A 25,649-nucleotide genomic window follows, 5' to 3' on the forward strand; every position below is an offset into this window, starting at 1 on the left:
CTCTTTTCTCGGAGACGTGGCGGGGCGACTGCAACGAAAAATCACCCGAGCAAAAAGAGAAGAAACGCTCCTGTTTCCTGTTCGAGGAAACCTGCGGAGGCCGTTCCCTGGATTTAGTGATTTTATTGCTTGTCAATAGATTTATCTTGTCCCCGAATGATGGACAGCGCGGATTAGGAATGGGGCGAAGAAGAAGCGGTTCGTTAAAAGAATGTCGTAAATCACGTGACGTCGCAATCGATCAAACAGCGTAAGCAAGTGTATCGCGGGCCGAGCGCATTTTTTCCTCGTTACGTCGCATATAGGAATCTTGAATGATAGAGGAAAGCAATTGAAATTCGTGGAAATATTCTGATTCGTTGATAAAATATTTCACCCAAGTGAAATGTAACGAGATACGATTAAATCCTTATCTCGAAGTGATATTTTGCGAAACTGAGAAAGCTCGTGCTAGAAAATTAGTCATCGCAATTTTTATTCCACAATCTGCACAATGTATATACGTATATGGATTTACTTTATTCCTATTTCATGACTTTATACATTTATCTCTCTTTTATATGTACTATCTATCTATTATTTTTACAATGAAATCGAATAATCAGCATAATTAATTTTGTTAAAAAATTCTCTTAATGTATGAAGACAATTGCAAGGGGAGGGAGGGTGATAATACAAAAAGATGTATCTTATTAGAAATTACTCCTGTTATTGGAAGAATATATTTTATTTCTATAAGCGAGTGTATAATAAATAAGAATTTGTAATATTATTAAAATAACTCTGCTTTCGACATTTCTCGATTAAATTGTAAGGAGTTAAAGTTGTATTTGACGCGCGAGACGCCATCGAGAAAATCCGGTATAATAAAAAGAAGATTAAGTTTTTAAGGATTTATCGAGGTGTGGGTCATCTTTGACCCAACCGTCGCATTCCGCGGTCCACGCTTCGTTAAAGAGGAATTGTGAATTTTTATTAGCATAAAGAAAAAGTTTGATCACGATAGAATCGTTGTTAATTTCAATTTAGTTTATTATCCGTTAGATTTATTATTAGAAGATATCGTTCTTAACGGAAAAATATGCCGAGAATACGGTTTCAAGGCGCGACTAAATATCGTGGGCCAGGTATCGTGGCGTGGATAATCGAATATGCGACAGAAAAACGATAGGCATTTTGTTACGTAACTCCATTGGATTCCATCGTGTAATTAGAGATGAGCGAACGCTGATCCTTGTATTTCAATTCTATCTACGGTCCTTAAATTATCGATGGAAGAACGAACAACATTCTTCGATTGAACTTCTCTTTTTTTTTTTCTTTTTTCTTTTTTATTTCATTACACCATTCCGAAGCATTTAAAACATCTTAATGCGAAAAATATTTATATATATGTGCAAGTCGATCAATAATTAATCTTGTATAACTTTTATTCTAATTGAGATATATATATGTATTTATATGGTTGCCATTAGATGATTATATAAATATCCTTTATCGAATATACTTTTTTGATTGTAACGTTATTTTCGTTCCCATTTGTGCTTTTCGACTTAAATCACTAATTTTTCGTTAATTGCATAAAAATAATTAAAAATAATTAAATAATGATATTTACGAACCTATAAAGATCATAAAAAGATCACAGAAAAAAATAGAACCAGATATTTGCACAAAGAATGTTTATAGGTATCGTAATTTGTTAAAGTATCGATGAAATTTTAGGTTAGATTAACGAAAACTGACTTTCTAAAGTGTACTTTATGATCATGATTTTTTGAATTATTTTATTTTCTTAATCTATTCCGAGATTCTCGAGAGCAAAAAGTTATTTTAGGAATATTTTTATCGTTCAGACATCGTGCGATTTTCGCATATTTGTCAAATAAAAAAAAAACACAATTAAGAATCATTCTCATATGAGTGACAAATTGAAAAATGCGACATTAAAATGATGTTAAAAAATTGAACGCAAATTCGTTGAAAACAAACATACGTTGCGACAAATGTTTGTAGATAGTGTGTACAATTATAATATACACATACAGAATATACGTACATCTATAAAAAAGGAGACGAGCGATCTGATTGCCAGTTATCGCATTTTTAATTCCTTAGCTCGTTCCTTAACCAAAGTAAGGAGCAGTATGAAATACAACGAACATTGACGGTCAATTGTTCCTTGGCTTAGTGTGAAAAAACATAGAGGCTCGTTAGAGAGCGAAGCAATTTGAGGAAACGATGGAGATAACTCTGCCGTCGAGATATTACATGTATGTATTCTCTGTCCTCACCGAGCATAAAATAACTAACCTTTTTTTATTTTTCAAGACACCTTGAAATATTTGAACCTTTACGTGTCTTCTTTCGTGCTTTCATTTGAAATTAGAAAGTACATATAAACTTTATATAGAAATTTAAAATTAACCCAATTGTTTAAGAGAAATGTACATAAACTTGAAGTTTCTCGAATATCTCCAAATGTAAGGACATTTTAATTAAAGAGGGCAGTACCGTACATAACGCGTACTACACGTTTTTGTTAGCAATAAAAAATTTTTCTCCATTAACTCATATTTGTTGTTTTTTTTTTTTTTTTTCTCAAAGAGAGAAGCAATAACTTATTGACAGATTTACGTGAAAAAAGTGTACATAAAAATTATCCGATTTCTTCCGGGCAATATTCCAACGATTCGTCACGTGAACGATCGGGAAATACGTATATCGTTTTATTTCGTTGTTTATTCGTCGCAAATATTACGCCACATCGTCCGGACGTTATTTATCAAGTAATACTATTAGAATCGGTCTCTTTGGATGGATGTTGCGTTGTTAATAGTAGCGGTAGTAGTCTCGAACGAAGTCAGTCGGTCGGTCACAGTTGTCGAGTCACCTCTCCTTCCCTGATAGTGGTTCAGTTGTCGAGTGATCTCCACGATCCTTAGTTCGCGAACAAGTGTTCTCAAGCTCGCTCGTGATTCTGATCGCTATCCTCAGCGCTGTCTTCGTTGCCGACCACGTCGCCCTCGTGGCGCTAGGGCGTATCGTCTCGTTTCAAGGTGTGTATTCCTCGTGTGGTCTTTCAAACTCGCTTTTTTTCTTTTAAAATTTTCTTTTGGTGGAATTTCGCCCGTCTTCCTATTTTCTCATCGTGGATAAGGACGCTCGAAAATTTTTCCTATTTTCGCGATTCGAAACTTTCGAAGTCTAAACAGTTTGCATGACAAATTATTTTTGGTAACTTTTATCCATTTTTAATAATAATTTAATTATATCTTGTAATATTTTTATTCGTTTAAATTTTCATATAATTTCGCTAATCTGTATACAATATTTCATATAAAACAAAATAAATAAATAATTTCATTTTCCATGAACTAGAATAATAATTGCTATTATTATACTGTTGCTGTTGATTAATTATGAATCTGAGTTTGAAACATTTTAGAGAACAAAATTTGTCGAAATATTTTAATTTTTAATTTCTGATGTAGATTTTTTTTTAGAAAAAAAGAAAAAAATTCCATTGTCTTCTGAAATCCAATTTAAACATTTTCATTTGTTCTTTGCAATATCAGTTGCTCCATCTATTCTTAATCGATTTTCATCTTCTTTTTCATCGGATAAAGCATTAACTAGTCTGCAATTTACCCATTCCAATGAAACCGTTCCTATTTCTTTCCTTCTTATTTCCTTAATTGTCTTGTTATTTTGCGTGTTTCCATTTCTATCGCTATTTAGTAATTCCTTTATCGATATTCTTTAATTGTAGTTGAAAAAAAACCTGACTTATTAATTTTATTACTCATGCACATTTCAAAAAAAAAAAAAATAGAGTTATAAAAGGAAGTAGATAATTGAATTAGTTCAAAAGCTAATTACTAAGTGAAATTTTTTTTAAATAAATTAATTGATTTAAATATTTCAAGAAAAAATTTATTATTAAAATTTTTAATCGATTTTGCATAAAATTAGAAAAATTAAAATAATAATTACAAATAATTATAAGTAAAAAATTATTAAAAAATATTTTCATAAATAAACATTACTGAACAAATTTGAAATAATATTACTTTATTTAGATTGAAAATATGAAATATTGTACGCGACATTTCTTATTTTTTTTTTTTTTTATTCTGTCTTTATTCATTCCAAAAATTGTTATTTGAAATATTATTACACATACATATAAAGAAAGTTAACAATCACGTGACTTCATCAAAACAAAAATAGAAATATTATATGAAATATTATGTTGAAGTGGAAAAACGAGCAACAAGGAAACTTAAAATTATACTCATATTTAAATTTATAAATAAAAATATAGTATTAACTTTCGCACTTTCTGTTCTCTTAACTGTTGCAGAAATTATCCCTACTAATTTCTAAAACTGGAATTCGAGTTTTTGAAGTACGTATTATTATTTTAACACTTTTTAAAACTCTTAATTATCTTCTTATCGATTTTCTCCACATCTACTTCTTCCGAATCTTCCAATTGTGCAAAAGCGACGTGGCAGAAGTATATCGATCGATCGATTTTGCTTGAAAATGAAAAATGAAAATTATAAATTTCAATCGATGCGAGATCGAAAAGTAAATAAAGCGTGTGTTTTTTGCACAGCTAGCAGAACGGAGCTGCCATCTCAGCGACTCCTCCACATGTGGACATCGCCGTCCCGACTCAGGATCGGCCGAGCACCCAGGAAAAAGACGACACCTTAAGGTGATAGCTGCTGCAGCAGCTACCGCGACCGGTGAACGATGGAGAACACCAGGAGAAAGTTGTCTTTCCTTGGTTTTGGCAAGAGGGTATCGGTAAGTCTTTTATTTTTTTCCAATTTCAATCGTTATTTTCATAATAACGACACGCATCGATCCTTTCAACAATTCGAAAATAATTATTCTTCGTGTTAATATTGTAATGGCTTGATGAGATTAATAATTTCGTATTTTTCATACGTATATTTATCTAACTATAACGATATATTTATAATCGTATATATAAATTTTCAAACGTTATATTATTTCTATATAATTATCTTCAATATACTTTTTATTTGGTATCTTGATTATTGAACTGGTTAAAACAGGTAAATGTTTTAGATAGTTATATTTTTTTTAGCGATATCATAGCTTTTTTTTCTTAAATTAATCTTCAGTCTTCACTCTTTGATTTAATTTTTACATTTAAGGCGTGTTGAATTGAATTAATCGATAATTAAAATTTTTAATTGAACAAAAGCACTTGCTATTGTTAAAAAAAATAAATGATAATCTATTGTTTTCCCAATACTTATTATTATCGGTATAAAAGTATATATTGTAGATTTTATTATATATATTATAAAAAAAATATATAAAACAGAGATTCGTTCGTTATCGAAGATTTTATTTGGAATCCTATTGACAGTTTCAGTAATTTTTTTTTTTTTTTGTTCTTGGCAATAACATATATTTCAACTTCTACGAAACACATTTTATCCAATTATTTACGTTACATTCTTAAAAAAAACTCTTCCATTGATTAAAGTCGTGCCGACTTTTTTAGTCTTCCGACACAATGTAATTTCTCGTTAATTTATTACCAGTTTCCATTTAATTTTTTTCCTCGCAAACAAAAGAATACGAGAATAAGCATATCCTTTTTTTTTCCTTCTTTTATTATTACACTCCAATTAGTATTTTCGAATTAAACGACGTTTATCGGAATTTTAATTAATCGATTGATTGCATCGATCATTTGATATCGGTGAATCGAAACGAGATCATGATAATTCGATTACGAACGAATATTGAAACTTTTATAGGGATGTTTCTTTATTCTTCAGTTTTTTAATATCACGTACGGTATAGAGATGTATAATGTCGTCTAAGAATTTAAACTTCGGAACAGATCGGAATAATTCGGGCGGGATCGTGAAGTTTCGGAACACGAGAGCGATATAAGAATAAGAAACGAAGTAATGTCGTTTAATCTCGATAATTTGTTTATTTATCGTGTTAATATCCAATTTTATTATCAGAAAAAAAATATTTGAAAAATCGTAAACTGTTTATTAATGAAAAGTTCGTTTTTTCAATTTTCTTTAAAAAAAACTTAACTACATATTTCCTTATAAACATACAAGTCTATATATACGTACAAGCAAAATGCTATTCTCGTTTTGTCTTTGATATTAACGATTATAAAAATAACAGTTAAGTGAAAGATAAGGATGGATTGAGAGCCTAAGGATTTGAAGAAATTTATGTTGTATTGTTATTGGTGTGAAATTACTCTCTTCCAGGAAGATTCAATGGATAATTCTCGAGTACGACAAAAGTATATAACGAATAAATATCATATGTCATTTCCGCGAGATTGCTAATGAGAATTCTATGACGTCAAAAAATGATAAGCCTTGTCTTTGTGTAATAGCCAAATCGCTCTCTTGTAGCGTCACAGATGCTCGATTTATCAATTTTCTATTATTTATTCATGAATAACTAAATTATTTATCAAAACTAAACCAATATTTTTTTAAAATTGTACATCTTTCGTTTTCGCAATGATGCTCAAGATGGACGTCACTAATTTACTATGCAATTACCTCAATTCTGATTTACAGATTATTTGGTTGTAGGTGTTTGAAAATTTAAGAAATTTCCTCTTTAGATCGAAATAAGTCAAAAATAAAAAAAATTTGCGATTCTTCGCTTTGGTAATTAAAAGTTGTCCAAAATATCCCTAGACGTGAGCTAACTTCCCTAGATTGTAACTAGATTTCTTAAACTGCACTAATTCGTAAAATAAAAAATTTTTATATTTTTAACTTTCGACTTATTTTAGCTTGAAGAATCGCATCGATTAAATTTTTGGACATCTATATATACGCTCTACACATAAGAAACTTACAATTAAATAACGAAAAAGTTGAAACAGCTAAAGTTATTCGAAAGATTCCAAGACTTTTTTCATTTTGCTTATTTTCGACAGGGGGTAATTGCAAAGTTGTAGTTGATCTGATTTTCTGTAGTATGTTGTTGTTCAGCCAACTAGAAAGTTTCATGCATGTTACTTTACTGTTTGCTACCATGCACCAGTTGTTTTAACTCAGTTTTGAAAGTTTAATAAAAGTTACGGTAAAATTACGTCAAACGAGTCGCAAGTTTTCGAACGATTCAATTTTAAAATCTACAAATTAATATCGGAATATTATTTTGCTTAAGATAAATTTAAAATTGTTCACCTTCCCGCCATAAAATTTTCAAATCCAATCGGATCGTAATCACAACATAACTTTCCCTGTATATTCACTTCAGCTTAGATTTAAAAATTTTATATAAAAAATCAGAATTATTGAAATTAAAATTTTAAATTTAAAATTTTATCACCAGAAATCAGAAATTGATTAGTATTAAAAAATAATACTTTAAATATTGACACGGCGTATTTAAATTCTATTTCTACATTTTTTATCTCCCATCATAAAATTTTGAAATTATCATTACAACAGGTAATATTTAATAAACTCACATTTTAGAAATTCATCATTAGAGTCAAACGTTAAACGACACCGTTGCAAATTTTGGATATTGATCGCCTCTTATATGTGTAGAAATTTCTAATTATAATAACGTGCAAAACCAAATTAGAACGAGGACCGAGCAGTCACGTGAGTGCAATCGCCTCCGCGGTCTCGCGTTACAACTTCGTTTCTCGCGACTCAACTGGCCACGTGCGAAGGAATTAATTAACATGTCGCGCATGATTGCTCACACACGTTCGAGCAGTGAATCCCATCGTGCAAAGCCGATACTGGTCGTTAAACTGGTCGTTATCGTGCCACAAAGATTACACAGCAGAACCGCGTGTGTTCGATCGGCTATGATTCAACGGATGTCCCAGATTTAATGGATTTTATATTAACGTAACGACTAAAATTAACATTCTTTACGTGCGAACGATGCGTCACGTGCGATTTCTATACAACGATCTATTAATTTTTCAGTGGATGAAAAATAATAAACTTTTATCTATATCCTTATTTTAAAATCTACTTTTTATTGTATCGGTAGAATACTTTGTGTATCTTAATTAATTAAAGAAAAAGTAATGATGAATACGATAAATTATAATAATATTTATTAATTGATATAATATCCTTTGGTAAATTGAATACAAGAGAATTGAACGTTAAGTTATTTTTAAAATAGGTTTTTGAAAGAAACCAGTACTTTGTAAAAAATAAGCAAGTGCTACGATTTGCCTGGTTACAAGTACGGTCGATAAAATTGTTCGTAACAAAGTTGTTACATGTGAAGAAAAAAGGAAAATAAGAATTCTAGAAAAAAAAATAATTTTAATCAGCTTTAAAATATCTGCATAATCAATAATCTTCTTTGTGTTTTCGTTGTTAAGACAAATATCTAAATTATATTAAACTTCAAATGTTTCGTCAAAAATATGAAAAATACGATATTTAAGAAGGTCGATATAGTAGTAAATAGCCTTCACACATTCCCATAATTTCTTAAAATTGTTTCAAGCCAAATGAGTCTCCAAGTTTTTTACACGCTAGCCAGCCTCGACTTTCTTTTTATCTCACTCGGACTAATGGTTTCTCGCTCTCGTTAAGAAGTAAGTGAACTAAAAATAAATAATGATGCTTCAAATTTCTAGAAGACGTTTCTTTTTAATAGTCGTGATATAATTCTAATATGTTTCTATTATTGAATATGTTTCTACTATCGAGATGAAATGACAAATGAAATACTCTGCAAACGTTAGATTAGATTCGGTTTGATTTTTAGATTAGGCTTTTAGTTATATATAGTCGAAGCAAACAGTAGATCGTGAAACCACAGACAAGTGAATAAAACGGAAAGAGCAAAATACATTACCATTTCGATCAAGCCTCTTGTAACTCGCGTCAAAAATAGACGCGATTTCTACTAGCAATGAGTGGTGCCCTTGAAACGATACGCCGCTCTTTGAAGAGCAGATCAAATGTCATTGTGTTTCGGGTCATATAAACAGTATACTTCATTGTATCAAGGTCATTGCCAAATGCACGTTGTCGAGTTACATGAAGGAAAATTGCTAATAATTGCAATCGCGAGCGAATTCTTTCGCGTTTTGTTTTAAAAAACTTTCGTTTGTCGATCGATGCAAAGCAGTAAGCTAAGTAGCGTGCGATTCAATGGACTGCATCTCATGTTAAATGTTATTGACCTACGACCGTCAGCAATCAGACCAATTATCCAGCACGAGCTTGCCCCGCTTTTTCAAATCCATGTCGATAAGATGATAATCCGCGTGTTGCGTGTTGCTATCTTCGCCATTTCAGAATATAACCGGTTCGTTCGTATCGTCTCGTAATCGGTCATATTTCGAAAGGAAATAGCATCGTTCCGTGTCGATAACCGTTTTGAATTATGAAAATCGTTCGAATCTTCTTTGAACTTTCAAAGTAATGCCCTCGAACATCGATTTGCAAATATTTTTAAATTTATCGATGATTTAAGATGATTTTATCACGAATATTTGCGATTAATATTTTGATTTCTCGATAACAGTTTTGATTTCTCAATTATATACTGGATGGTGAATATTTTTAATGTAAATATTTTTCTTAGATTTATTATCCATGTTTTGTGCTACAAATATTTGTATTTTTCGTATTCTTCGATATAACAGCAATTTCTGACATGAATTTCTCAAGGAAGGTATTTTAAATGCATATATTATTTACGTTATACTCTTTTAGATTTTACTTTTTAAAACAAAACAAATTCTTGTTAAATTAAACGTATCTCAAAATAAGAAAAATGAATTAAATCGTCAAGATGTTTATTTTTCAAAATTGTTCGAACAAGAATTATTTATTAAAAAAAGTCAAAAATCGTATTATCTTATCTCTTTTCTTTTTTTTCGATAAAATTATACGATATATATTTTTAAAAAAGATTTTAAATCGAAATAATTGGATTAAATCCGTATTATTTTAGAAAATTCTATCAAAAATCTAAGAAATGATTATAAATTTTTGATCGATAGTTCGATACGCTCTCTACTCTTAACATAGGGCACGATCAAAAACACGATTGAGAAATAATCGTATAATGCATCGAACGTATCTTAATTTCGTTATTTATTTTCGACGCAGGATCTCTAATCCCATTATAACGCGTTCGATGTAACAAAGAAATTCGATATTTGTCTCTTTCGCGTTGCATAAGTTGGCGGAATTGAATCCAGATGCGCGTTGATTATATCTGGTGATGATTCCGATCTTTTATTCACGTAAATTCTGAATCACATTCGCTCGCTGTACTAAGAAATGTTTTTCAACGTTAAGATAAATAATCCCTGAAAATCGAAGAGGCCAATATGTGAGAGGGAATTAATACCACATTAGGAAATAACTGCAATTTTTTGATGTAAAAAATTACTAATATAAAAATAATCTTTTAAAATTTTTATTTTTCGTTTTATCTTTCGTATCGCTTAAAAAACTTGATCAAGATATTTTAGAATTATTAATTTTGAAATTATATTTTTGAAAAATATACATTCTTCGAATAACATTTAACTTTTTATTTTTCTCTGCGAATAATAATAATAATAACGAAGAAAATCAAATATCGATAATTTGATAAACAACTCGTTCAAATTATAATTATAATAATTTTCCACCTATAAATACCAATTAGACGTCAGGAATTAATAAAAATTTTATTTCTCAACATTTTGTTCTACACGTATTGCGTAAATCGATCCTGATGGAAGAATAAAAGGCGTTCGGTTGCCGCCTCTGTTTACGCGTTGATACACGACACGTTGACTTTGGAATTTCTGGTAGAATTCCATCAATGGAAATCGATATTCATAAGCGACGGCTCGTGTCAGTTCGCGTTAACACTTGATGAAAGCGATTTGATCCATCCCCCTTGGTCTCTCCAATTATCAACTGACTAATTTATCGATTGTGTAACTTTGATTATTATTACAATTGTTATACAATTGTTAAATAATGTGAATCGAAGACGGATCATTTTTTATTTGGAATTACATTCAAATGTTATAAAAATAATAAAATATTTTATTATTTTTAAATAAATAAATATGGAAAATGTATATTTATATTTTACTAAATGTTGATGCTTGTCATGTGTGATATTGAAAAGAATAAAAAAAAATTGAATTAAAATTTGTTTTTTTCTCAAGTCGTCTTTACAAATTAGAAAGTATTATTTTCGTTTTATTTCAATGGGAAAAATCATTTCTTAAATTTTCGAATCCTTGTAACTGAACACTCTGTAAATAACGTGGAAAAAGTAATTTAATTTCTCTTCGTCCTTTTAAAGTGATCGACATTAGATAGATAGATCGAAAGGATTTATTCCTAAAAGCGAGTAAACTTCATTTTTTCGATCAATCCTATGATCAATCCGTAATATTTTCGAGGTCTCCAATGAAAGTCGAAATTGGATCGATGTAAAGGCTTTTGCTCCCCTCGAAGCCCCATTTCCCCTTTCTCTTGTCTTCCAAATTTCAGGGATTTGATTTCCTATCTCATTGAATCAGGACTGGAGAAAATAAATTTTTGAAATGGTAATTACACGAATTATAATCAATTTAAAAATATATTTTTGATATCATCTCAAAATAATATAAATTATTATTTACGTGTAACCTTTAAAGTATAAGAGAAAATAATATAACAATACAATATATCAAAGTGATACTGTTACACTTGTATAAAAAATCTAAATCTTCGTTTATATTTTCATTTCATGATGTAAACGAAATGGTAGATTATGAAAATAATTAAATCTTCTTTAAAAATAAATAATTCAATTTTTTGATAAATAAAATACATTTTAACGTAGATGTATATTTCAAATTTTGTTCTATTCTGATGAATAAATAATCAAAATAATCATGTATAAAAATTGCGTTATCATTTCGCTATTCGGTTCCTAATGGGTTAAGTCACGATTTGCACATTGCTCATGGATGCCGCTTACCACTTACGCAAGGCCGGAAGCCGTAAATTCGATTACAAGACCGGTGTCAATCGTGGCCGCAGTATCATAAAGGTCGATTACGCGACAACGTCCCACGAAAAAGGTGGCTAGCTTTTATGGGAGTATGTTGCTGCATATCACTTTGCCGAAGAAAGATCCATTCAATGGTGGCAACTCCTGCAACCGTGAAGGTGACTATTCTTTTATTCTTCTTTCACCCGTGCATTTCAAACCAAATTGCAAGGTATTCGTGTTTAACGCCGCTTCCTTTATTTTGTGAATCAATTCGATTTTATTTGTCTGCTGTTCCTATTGTTTCTGAAATCTCCATTTCCTATATCGACTCGATATTCGTTCCAATTTCATGTAACGAAAATAAAATTTTAAACGAAAGCAAGAAAATTGATCAATTTAACCTAGTTTTTGTATTTTATGTGCAGTGTTTATTCGTTATTTGCTCGAGCTTTTCTTGCAGATATGGGAGTCATCCCCACCATCTATTGGGAAGGAGAGAACTCCTCTTGTGTCCAGTGAAGCGAGTAATTTCGTACCAATAAAGATAAAAATTTCTTTAAACGGTTAGGCTCTTAATCTCTCTTCGTCTTTCGCTAGTTATTATTCTCTACGTTCGTCGACACGAAATAAAAGTTGAGGTTAGAGTAACTTTTGGTTTTTAGTAACTATATGTGAGCTTATAACGAATAAATAATATAGTAATTTCAAATATATAAATATTTTTATTATACAATTAATATTTAGTATATAGTGATATAATATACTTTGATATATGAATTATAAATATTATTGAATAAAATAATATATTCGTCATTCTCACTGTGACTCATGATGGATACATATATATATATATATATATATGTATATAAAAAAAAGATAAAGATAAAGATATTAAAAAATAATTTATTTTTTTCATATCGAAGTCACTGAATATAAAAAGTAGATAAAAATAAACTCAATTTTTCTTAAGAATATTGATACATTCATTATTTCTTCTTTATCTTTTTTTATCTTCTTTGTATATTTATATTTCTTTTTATAATCTTGACTAATTTCCTGGTTATATCGGTTTATTATCTAGACATTAGTTGAAGTTCAAGGTTTAGAGATATTACAAATGTAGGTGTATAAACCAAATTTTATTTGCAAAATTGCTCTTAAAATAATATCACAATTGCCTCCAGCGAATCATTCACGAATGTTTAAAGGATTAGCTCGAGATTTTTGGTTAAAGGTAACTTAAGTTTTAAACTTAAGTGAGTTTGGTATATTTTTTATTTTCTTCAAATTTTAATTCGATCAATGTTTTATTTTGAACTTTATTGTATTATATCAATTCAACGTTAAAATATTACAAAACAGCAAAAAAAATATACGTAAATCTTTGTTAAAATTTTATAACCTTAGAATTCATTAAAAAAAAATTAAAATTGAGATTATAATCAGAAAAAAATCTTTTTATTAAACGATAATTTATATTTTATTTTATTATTTTTTGATTGATTTTATATTATTGAACACTAATTAATTATTTTTTGAAAATATATATATTTTTTTAAATATTTTATTTTACTGTTATTGGTTAATGATTAATAATTTGCAGTATAATACAAATGTAAAATTTTAATAGAGAAATTATTTCTATTTATATATAATATGTATATAGTATGTTTTAAACTGACTCAGAATCGGTCGTCCGTTACCCACATTCTTAATCTGTTCAAGGTTTAAAAAAAATACTTATCTATTATTACTATTATTGATTTCAATAGGTTTCGGTTTTTTTATTTTATATTTTTTTTTTTCTTTAATAAAATCGAGCAATGTTCAATTTTATAAATCATATAACGATATTAATAATAATAATCTATAAATATTATCTAATAATATCATGACGAATTAAAAGAAATATTCTTTGAGTATTGGTATTTTAATATGCATATAAATAACATAATTCTCATTTTAAAAAATACATATCTTATCAGAAAGATATCAGATAGATCAAGTTATTGATATTGATTGATAATCATGATACTCATGAAAATTCGAAAAATGTTACAAAAATAATGATAATTTATAAATTTATAAATTTCCTTCATATTTCTTTTAAATATATATATATATAATAATTTAATAAAAAATTTGAAATATTATATCATAGGTAAACAAGGAAAAAAGTTATAAAACTATAACTATTATTGTAACAATGGTGCAGTACAAAAGATTGTTAAGAAGGTCGGGTCGATGAATAAGAAGCACGGATCATCGGAGAGATGTTATTTTTAACAACTGGCGGAGCTCTTTTATACTTGTAAGAAACGGGAAGTCGTGCATAAGCAAAGGAAATAAATCGAAAAGAAAATAAAAGAACGATTTGCACGAGGTTAGTCGAGAATTATATTAACGCACACGTTGAAGGAATCGAACGAATTAATGTATGGAATTACATTGACCGCATTAATCTTTCGTCGAATCAACGAAATATAGAGATCGAACAATGAGAAATATTCAATTACTAAATGCACGTGACAGGTCAACGAGCTCTTAAATCGAGGCATACCACTCGGTTATTTATGAATATCTATATCGATCGAAGATATTTTTACGCTACTCGACTTTTAAGAAGTAATCTTAGAAGGAAAAAATATACAGTTTAACAAAATGTAGGCAAAATTTTAATATATACAAATATAAATATTGATATTCATATTTAAGATAAGATGAAATTGATATTTTGTTGATAGCAATGGTCGAAAAAGATCGGTAGTTTTTAAATTTCGTGTCTTATTTGAAAAAGAATCGAACTTTGAATCTAATTAAATCGTGACAACGATTTTAGATTGCATTATCTTCAAAAAAAAAAGAATGAAAAATAAAAAAGTTATGTTGTCTGAATCTTTTTCTATCTTCTTTTGTATTTTCAAAATTTTATATGTATCTATGAAATAAATAAATAGCACTATATTTGATATTATTTTATTTCAGAAAAATATGAAAATTATGATTGTAACATTTTCATTAACAATAGTTAGAAAAATTGTTTTGTGTACATTGACGTTGTTTAACCGAAAGTTTATCTCGTGGGATAGTATTTCAGTTAACCGTCGAGTATAGTGTGTCGCGTTAATCGCTTCACTAGCTCCAAAGGAAGGTTGCACCTAGTAATGGAGATAAAATTTTCATTTATTCTGAACTTCAGTTTCGCTTATTTTGAGAATATATCATTTTCATAAATTTATTTTCGAATATCCATCGATACTGATTTATTCGTTAACAATTGGTAAATTTTAATCTTGTCAACAACCGAGCTGCATCATCGAGAATCTGAACCAGCAAACCTGACCTATTGAAACTCGATAATGGCGCCCTATCGATTCCAGCTCGAAGAGAAATTGAATTCTCTTTGGTCCAGCTTCGATTATTGAAATACACTAGTGTTCGCTTAAATTCTAATGTAGCGCATTGTAATTCTTTCGAAATAGCGATTTTGTTGTTTGATCAAAAATACACCCGAACTCGAAAGAAGCGAGAAAAACATAAGTTGAATTACACACGATCGAATTGTAAAAATTTAAATTTCTGTAATCTTTATTTTATTTCTTTTTTTTAAATTGCTAAATTATTAGTAATTAGCAGTGACAAGATTTATCCTCGTTGATATTATCGTAAAATCAAATTTAATCAATTATATTTAATAATTTTTAATAATTTTCATTTTGAATCTAATGTCTTCGCCGTGGAAATTCTTTTCGATTCACTCGAAAAATAAATCCATGAAATCTCATTTTCATCGAATTATTTCGCTTGGAATTCAATTAAAAATACCGCAAAGTCAAACTTTTGATTGATTTAATTTGAACCTAACCTCTTCGTCATGTAAATTCCTTTCAAGTTCGTTCGAAAAATATCCAATGTTTGAAATTTCTTTCTGCAAAATAAATATAAAACGATAATTCTCTTTTTTCGAAAACAAACAGCTTCTGTGCTACAAATAACAAACGTGGCATCGATTTTCATAGCAGAGCTTTTCTCTGCACGTATAGAGAGGTCAAAGAAGAGGGAGACGGAGCGATGCGAGTTTGTAGGTTCAGGTTCAAGGTCGCAAGAGCAGGAAGCGGAATATGTGTGCGTGTAAACGTGTATACCGGATATAGCGAGTAGTGGACGAGGAGGAAACCCGGTCGATGGTGGAAAACCTCTCTTCCTTCCACTTTTCCGACAACGAGTGATGCAGCGCCACCTCGGCCACCTGCCATGCCAACCATCCCTCTCCCCTGGCGTCTCCAGTCTCCTCGTCTCGATTTTTGTAGTCTTGCCTTCTTCGTTCCAACTCGTCGCGATCCGAACAATTTTAAGCCCGTAGACAGGCACTTGACAGCCATGCGCGCTTTCTACGGCTTCGTTCGCTTCAACGGCATTTAATAAAGAATATAACACTGATCTACTACTCTTTTGAAATCCTAAAAAAGAATTCTCATCAAGATCTCTATACTTAATATTCTATATTCGTTTTATTCAAAATGTTTATTCCGTTAAATATACATTAGTTTCACATATCATTGGATATAAAAATATACTAATTGTATATTTAATTAATTATAAGAAAATTGGATACGAGATTTATAAAAATCGTATAATCGTATACGTATATGTTGAAATAATAAGATATCTTATTCTTATAGCAAATGTGGCGTAGACACAAGTATCATAGGTTTCTGATATTACGTTCCGAGTTCGAATCCTGAGGTATTTTTCTTAAATTTTTTTTCACGAAAACAATTGTATGTTTATTATATTATTGTGTATATATTATATATATTATTTATTTCTTGATTTCAATTTTTTTATTTTTAATTTTTATTTTATATCAATCTTTAAATTTTTAAATATCTATTAAAACCTTTTATACGATTACATGATTTTTAAAAAAATTTTTCAGCTAATTTTTTTGTAAATATCTTCGATAAAATTTATCGTAAGTATAGATATATCATTTTATTAAATTTTCTTAAAATTGACTATATATAACTATATTCATTTTGTCGGATACATGAGCATTTTAAGATTTAAATATGAATCCCTCGATAAAATTGATTTATTATTTAGTTGCTTTCTTGTCATTCAAAGTTATTCGAGAAGTCGTAGCACGACTTTCTAAAAAGTATCAATTTGTTCCAGAAATAACGTTAACCTTTTACGCGGGATGTATTTCTTGATCGGTCATAATTCATGTCATGATTTCTATCGACTTTATAATTCATCGTCTTGCAATGTACAATCGATGCAATCGATTAATAATGCAATCTGTGATTTTGATTAATTTTTCTGAAAATATGCGATAATATTAGATATATACATTCCTGACAGTAATAAAATTGATGTATTGCATGTAAATTCAAATTTCGAACGTAGGTATCTTTCACAATTTTAAGATCGATTGAAGTAATTTTCTCGAAGTAAATTACTCTTAAAACTTTGTGGAAAAAAATTCAAAAAACTTTAAATTACCTTTCCTTTGAAAAATTCTATATTCAAAATTATATATTCGTCGCATAAATACAAATTTAATATTCATATATATTTTCTATGCTATTTTAATTACAAATTATAATCGATTAAAAAAAAAATATTCTGATCTTTTTAGTATAACATGAACGTACAAAATACAGATTTGTCCTTATTGAAAATTTAGTCGAGAATTCCAGAGAGACAATCCTTTGCAATCACTTTCAAATCGAACTGTCATTCGAAACAGTTCGTATTGAAACGTAGAAATGATTCGCCGGAGAAACTCGTGAGAGAGGAGATCGAGAAGACCTGGCATTCCCGGTGGTCGATAAGCTACCGCTGCGACCTAGGCCTCGGCAAAGTTGCGCTGGTCCGGTTCGAGTCTGACCAGCTGACAGCTTTCTCTGCCCCCCACTTTTTCTACCCCCACTCCTTCTCTCTTCCCCCACTCTTAGATCGAAGCCGCCGCAACGCTCGTCACGACGCTCGTCGCTTCTTCCTCAACCCAGCCCTCCTTCTTTGTCCCTCTGACGATTTCCTGCTTCTTCCTATCTACGTTTCCATCGAGGAACCCCTTCAGGGGGTAGATTTCACGGCCGACTGACACTTGTTGCATCTATAGCATCGACCAATGGCCAGCTATTTTTCGGTATATCGATGCTATCTCATCGCGACCCGGGAAATGTTCTGGACCTAGTTACGGATAACTCATCACCCGTATCCTAGTTATTTATGGCGTTGATCTACGGGTCAGGTCGACGAAACCTCGGTGACGGGATAAGCTGTGTCGTCTCTATACGACTTGACGATACTCCATCTTGAGCATAAGGCAAATTTTATATCAGTTTTGTCTGAGCATGGATATAGATGTAGAATGAAAGTGTAAAGGCTCTGTAGTTATACTGTTCGTCAAGTCGAGCAATGTCACTGCATCATGCGAACTATACGTATGTATATATAGGTAGCGATGCGTGCTATATTTAGTCCGATACACACAAGTTAAAATATAAGCTAATAATTATACGCATACTATCCCAGAAGTTGTACTTTGTCTCTCATTATTTGTGAATTAAATAATGGAAATGATTTAACATTTTCAAATTACACGATGGATGGACTGTTTGCGGTTAACAATTGTCATTATAAATGAACCACAAAAAGTGATGAGAAACATAATGTTTCATATGAGCGTAATTCACTTACCATTTAATTTTATTTTTATTACTAATTGTACTATCTTTTTTAATACGATTATATAATAAGTACATTTTCCTATTTAAAAATTAACATTTTTTCAAAAATACTGAGTATGCTTATTTTTTTCCTAATTATAACCGTTGAAAAACTTTGCAAAATTTTTTAATAATGAAAACAAAAAACTCGAAGCACCGAAGTGATATTTCATTTTATTTAACCGAATGTCTATTTTTCCCTCCTACATTTTTCTAAAAGAATAATACCAATGACATCAATTTTATAAATTCCTTCGTGTAATAAAACAAATTTAAAAAAAAATAGATTGCCGGATTGATTTCGATCGATGGAGATCGCGATGTCAGTCCCCAAGTTAGCAATCATCCCGGGAGAAGCGCACGATCGAGCTGAATCGAGAGAAAGGGTAACCTTCCGAAGGATCCGTCTGCCCGCGACCAACGTATGGGGTTGATATCGACCGTTCGAGATACTTCCCTCGCCCCACCCCTTACAGTGCATCCCCCACCATCTTGCAACTGCGTATCTCACTCTAACCGCCGGTGGTAGCGCTACCCTCTCCGTCAGTTTGGATTTTCGAGCTGTAAGCACGAGCCGAGCGAACGAGTGTCATTTCGGCCCGGGATGCCATGCCCGAGGCCGCCGGTAATTCCTCCGGGAAGTCGTTCCTTCAACGGGCGTCGAGCAAGGTTCTCCGTTGGTTACGCCGCTCCCTGCGGACGAGCCACCAGGTGATATGATATATCTCGTGCCACTGTGTCCTGCATGCTGATAACACTGGTCTCCTATATCCGAAGTGTGTACTTAATTATGAGAGTGAAACGATCCTTCAACGACGATGTTCTTCTTCTTTTCGAGGGAAATTGAAAGTCATTAGTGAATCGTTCGCGCGAGTTGTACGACATCGCGACGTTCCATCATCATAGGAAAATATATATATATATATATATATGTAAGAATGTTGACATAGGAACTCTTTTGTGGTGTTTTTTTTTATTCGTATTTTTATTAAGATAGATTCTACATCTGCAAGAAACGGGTGAAATTCGAGCTTTGTTTTATTTTTGTCGTTGAATAGAAAATGACGGAACGAAAAGTGCGAGAGAGTGAGAATTCAAGTTTTTTTGAAGAAATATTATGCTGCTTCGATGTGAAATTATTCTCGCTTCACTGGGTCCAAGAGGATTCAGTGGGGATGACTCTCGAACATACTATGTACGCAAGAAGTGCTTGAGCGAATGACGAATAAATATTATACATACTTCGGTTCTTTGGCCTACTGCAAGCATTCGTAATAATTTTTTACTAATGAAAATTCATCGGTTCATTTTTTTTTTATATTCGATGATCAAATTCATTATCAAATTAAACGGAAGCATGTTAGATCCGTTTCAATTTTTTAGTATGACATAATTTATCGAACGTATCGAAATAAAAATTTATGCAGTATAAAAAGTACGCATCGTTCATTTATCGTTAATTCTATAAATTGTTTTTTTTATTTCGTGATTATTATAATTTTTAAACTGCTATTCTTCCATATTATGTTGAATTAAACGGAATAATATATAAATGATAGTCAAAGATATAGTATTGGAAGAATAAACTAGTTGAATTTTTTATTGTAATTTATTTGATTTTGGCGGTAATTTTGAAATGATTTCGAACCGCTTTGATATCGAACGAACATTTTTCTTTTAATTTTTTACCGATGTATCAAACCTGTTGATATATTTCATAACGTAATGGATTTGAACTTTTGAAAAGAGATAAAAAAATTGATATAAAATTTAAATTCAACCTATCATCATTTATAATAAATTCTCAGAACTTTGTAATAAACATATTTATCGAATTAAACTATAATGACGATTCTTCATCACAAATTAACCCGTGTTAGAGATCATTAAATGACTGCTGACAGAATTAATTTCGCGTTTTCCCAGTAATGATCATATTGACGTTTCCATACTCTCTTTCATTCCTCGCAGTTTAATTTCCATTATCGTAAAAGAATTCCAGTATAAAGCAAACCAAGACGACGAAAGGTGCAAATGAAACCAGTGAAAGGGAATGTTCCTGAAAGTAAATCGGCCTTGGTGAAATACCAATTCGATTTGATTGAAATATTTTTGCCTTTTAGTTTCGTAATTTTAAATATAATTAGTGTAATTAAATATATAATTAAATATAATTTAAAATAAAAATTCCAAGTATTTGCGTTAAGGGAGTTATTTCGTAATAATATTTCTTCGATATCAAGAGAAAATTAACGATAAATGATGTTTTATATCTTTTTAATTTAATTTAATTATTTATCTTTTTTTTTTTAAATTCGTTAAATTTCTTCTTTTAATATTATTTATTTGCTCTTCTCGTGGATATACAATCCGTATCTCCACTAGGGAAACCTGCTAAGAACCAGTCAAGTCAAACTAAATTCATAGCAAAACATTGACCTTTAAATTTCTTCGAGTGTTTGGATTCTCAATCCCTCTATACGTTTTTCTATATCTATCATTCTATACAGTCGAAGTCAATAAAGATAAAATTTTGTCTCTCTAACTGCTATATGCTCGTGACTAATCCAGACTTTATGATAAATAAATACTGTGTTAGGTTATGTAATGAATTCGTTCGCGCCAATGATTAATTGTCGTTTGTTTGGTGGGAGTACAAAGTAATGCTCTGTTATAAACTTTTACCGCCTAAGCACATAATTGCGCTGTGCTGGAGCGAATCAATCGAAAGCATCAGTCACATGCAGAAAAAGAAGTTGTTTTTCACGTATGTTAAATGTCATGACAAAAATTATTGCAATTTTCGTTATTTTACCTCGTTCATATTATTTTTACTTGTTGCATACAATGTTTACAATGCTTTGTTGCAAATTTTTTTTTAATGTAACACGTGAATCTTTTCATGCAAAAAGAGGAAGAATTTCGTAGTAAAGAAATATTCAATATCCGAAGGATGAAGAAAATTAATAGAATAAAATGCATATGTTATTTGATTAATTAAATTTTCAATATTTAATATTCCAAACAAACTTATCATACGATTTATGATAATAGAATTATCAACGATCAATTTTTATCTCAAGTTGAAATTAATAAATTTAATAAATTTTAAAAATCACATTATTGAAATGAAAGAGTTGTGAAAAAAATTGTAAATATACGTTTTTAACATAATTTTGTTCTTTCATATATCTATATGGGAAGTAAAATTTTTTTCGATCCAGAACATCTTTGACATAAAACAATTTTGTAGCTCTTACGATAAACTCGAGTGCATCGTTTATTGGAGCGTTCGTGTAGAAAACTTGAATTAAAGCTCTCACAGTTTTATCTGAGCCGAATTTTAAATCACTATTTTTTTCTTTCGCTAGAAACGAATTTCTTTTTCTAATATTTTTCTTATTGAAATATTATTTACAAAATACATTTTCGTTCGCATAATTGTAAAGTTAAACGTGATATTTTTACCCTAACCTAACCTCTATTCCTCTACAATATTTTCGTCCACTTTTTGGGTATCTCTTTGAACAATTTTTTTCATTTTATTTTTTTAAAGATATACAATGGTGGCTAAATAAATCGCAGTATCGAGATAGAAAAGCGTTAATTATCGAAGGGAATAAATACCCTGAGAATTATCGAACAACTGTTCCACTTTCAAGAATTAGTGAGTGTGACATTTAAGCGAACGGAAAATACAATAGTTAACTGTTTCAAGTGCACTATTATAATTGTAAAACTTGATCTCATTTTCTGTATTGTTGGACCTCGAATAATATTTACATTTCACATCCAAATATCCGTAAAGTTAACCTTATTCAATGAATAAATGAAAAGTTGGAATAATAAATTAAAATTACATCGTTTAAAAGTTTAGAAATTATATTTTTGCGTAAAATTAAAAAATGTTTTACAAATAATAACGAATACTATTCGCTTTGAACAAAGAAAAGATCAATATATAGAAAAAAGATTCGACATCTGTTTTCTTTTGATCGCTATTCTCAAGTTTCAAAAATCTTTGGTTATAACAAATATACTTGATATCGGATGGAAAACTTTTGAACGGTAGTGTACGCGTTTTAAATCAACTCGGTTCTCGATCGGTAAGATAAAACTGTCATTTTCTTTTCTATCAAATGTATATTATTATCTAGAAAAGTATAACGCTTATGGTAGTATTAACTTGTCGACGGTATACATCGTTGCTCGAAGGTGTTGAGGCTCTCACCTTCGAAGAATAAATCGATATTATGCAACTATCTATAATAATGTAAGCATAGTACTTAGGATAGTAGTTAGATATTCGATTAAATACGATGGATTTATTAAAATTTCTTGAATTTTTGACAGAGAGTTGATTCATAGAATATAAAAAAATTTTAATTTCTACGGAAACAATTAAGTTTAAATTAACGAAATTCGGCATGATATTTATAACCACCGATTCTCTTCGATATTTATCTTCTTCGTATTTATATACTTAATATGATTAAAATAGAGAGAGAATTCTTTTTTTTTTTTTTTTTTAAAACCGATCTTTATGACTGATAAAAAATAAAATTTTATACCTCTGTTGACATTTCGTCGGTAACAACGGTCACAGAAAAGGATAGTAAGAAAGAGGAAAAGTAAAAGATAACGTAGCTTTTAAATTTCGACGAGTGGCCTTCTTCTATTCACGTTCGTAGAGTCACGGACCATTATCAAACTTGGCTCGAAACCGGTTGAGTCTAGTTTCTTTTACATTTATCATAATAACACGATTTATTCTTTTGACGGATGATTTTCGTATTCCACCATCATCCTCAAAAAAAAAAAAAAAAAGATAATATTTTTCCTTTCAAATTGTATTCCTTTAATCTTATATTAAACAATTAAATATGATAGAATATTTTCATCTATTTTTTTTCACTGATGCAAAAATATTTACCTCGCACGAAACGGTTCCAAGGAATATTTTCTCTAAAATTCTCACGTATTTATCGTCAATTTTTATCCCCAACAACAGCACTTTTTTGAAATCGTTTCTTTCGGATTAGGTCGACGGTCATGGCGCGGAAACGGGACCGGAACTCGACGAGGAGATGGAGAAGGTTTTCGCAATGGATACCGGAGAGAAGTTCGACGTAGCCCGACTCGGCTCCCCTTCAGAATCGGCTGGATCCGATCGAGAACGAGAACGAGGACCACCATCGCGATATGGAGATCGCGACTTCAATCGTACGTGATCTTGCGTACATTTTTCCATCTTCTTCTTCCTCTTCCTTTTCTTCAACCATCGACAAGCTTTCGTAGCTTTTGTTCGCATAACGTTCCAATGTCAATAATTCCTCAGAGACAGAAAAATAGTTACGTAAATCAATTTTTCTTGCGATTCAAGGTTAAAACAATTCTACTTTCCGATGTACCGCGACATTATTTATTCTTTATATAATATTACGAAACGGTAGAGGATACTTACGGTTTTTTTCTTTTTCTCTTCTTTTTTTATTTTCGATGTCACACGTGTTTCTCGTTTGATTACGTAAGATGGAATAATTATATTTAACCAAAGTTTCGCTCGCGGGAAAGGAATATTCGTTCGATGGTATTGTTTCAGAGCATCGAAAAAGAAGTTACCCCCATCCGCACATGCCCTTGAAAAGTCTTCATTCCAGGTCTATGCGACGACATCTTTCACCGTAAGTTCGCAGCAAAAGATATCCAAGTGAAAGTTAATTTTTTAAAAGTTATTGTCATCTCGATTTTTCCTCCCTTTATCGATATATAAAAATTCTCGTTTCTTTATCCTTTATAAAATCACACATTATTGAAAATTGCCGAAAATAATTTTTGATCAACTCTATCTTTCTCTCGTTGTAAATACAAGTGTAAAGTGTGAATAAAACAGTTGATAAAACCGGGAGAATCTCACGTTCACAGCGAAGGATCCACAGCGGAAGCCGGGCAAGAAGAGGAGAACGGACAGGTTGTGACAGGAAATGGCGGTGGGCATGAACTGGACACGATGGACAATGGATTGTCTCCGACGAGCATGCAGAACGCCGATGACGAGACCACGGAAGAAATGGAGAATGTTGTCAGCAGCGAGAGCGAGGCACCGATTTCGGAAAGGGCTGCTTCCGGTTTCAGCGACAGCCCGACCGTTGGCAGCCCACGCGTGCAATTCGAGAAGATCAAAGAGGAGGAGGTGCATCACAGTTTCAAAAAGGACGAGGTGCCTAGCGTCGGTGCGTCCGCGAACCACGATGAGGATCGAAAGTGTCGAAGGCATCAAAAACACGAGCACAAGTGAGTTTTTTTTGACCAGGCTGTGGCGTTAATTTTCAGTTTCCGTGCGAAAGGATGCACATATGTATGCAGAATTATTTAAAATCGTCAGAAGGAAATTCAAAATCGATTCGCCTTTTATTCCTTTGTTTCTATTCTATCTCTATTTATCGTAGAGAGTGCGTATTTAATATGCAAATATTAAATGCTCGAAACATCCCAAGTATTTATCATTCATTGGGATATTTATTTTAGAATATTTCATTAGTAAATCCCTCTTTAACTTTTATTCTCTTCCGTTCATGAATGAACATGATTTTGCATAAATATCTGCAGTCTAAAAGTATCTGTTATGCTACAACTGAAATAATATAATAGCGGTGCTCAATTTTTTACGCGAATGGTGTACCGCTAAAAATCAGAATTTCAAAGTTCCAGTACCAGAATTGTTGAGATAATTAGAACGTGTTCATTGGTCACGAGCCTCTATACATGAAAATATAAATTAAGATTTATAAATACTATTGTTTTTTTCCCTCGTCTACTACCAATTTAGAACCACTGGGCTAGGGGAACATTGGCACGTTTTTATAACATTTTGTTATA

General features: G+C 30.9%; 1 protein-coding gene and 1 pseudogene across 13 annotated transcripts in view; one reads left to right on the top strand and one right to left on the bottom strand.

Annotated features, from left to right (window-relative positions):
- Positions 1 to 25,649, top strand: part of LOC107997218 (anion exchange protein 2) — a 58,736-nt gene that overhangs the window by 21,246 nt on the left and 11,841 nt on the right. For 4 of the 13 annotated variants that reach the window (XM_062081408.1, XM_017055653.3, XM_062081409.1 and 1 more), the window contains exons 2-5: positions 4,625 to 4,818; positions 23,813 to 23,993; positions 24,373 to 24,454; positions 24,696 to 25,064. In XM_062081408.1, the coding sequence (XP_061937392.1) occupies positions 4,765 to 4,818; positions 23,813 to 23,993; positions 24,373 to 24,454; positions 24,696 to 25,064 (686 nt within the window). In that variant the 5' untranslated portion in view covers positions 4,625 to 4,764. Of the gene's footprint in view, positions 1 to 2,098; positions 2,274 to 2,588; positions 3,060 to 4,366; positions 4,412 to 4,624; positions 4,819 to 19,319; positions 19,482 to 23,812; positions 23,994 to 24,372; positions 24,455 to 24,695; positions 25,065 to 25,649 lie in introns of those variants that run through there. The other 9 variants (XM_062081411.1, XM_028666385.2, XM_062081405.1 and 6 more) reach the window with 7 other exon arrangements.
- LOC114577463 (uncharacterized) lies at positions 12,080 to 16,590 on the bottom strand (annotated as a pseudogene).

This window comes from Apis cerana, linkage group LG11 (genome assembly GCF_029169275.1).
Source record: "Apis cerana isolate GH-2021 linkage group LG11, AcerK_1.0, whole genome shotgun sequence".
Classification (NCBI taxonomy): domain Eukaryota; kingdom Metazoa; phylum Arthropoda; class Insecta; order Hymenoptera; family Apidae; genus Apis; species Apis cerana.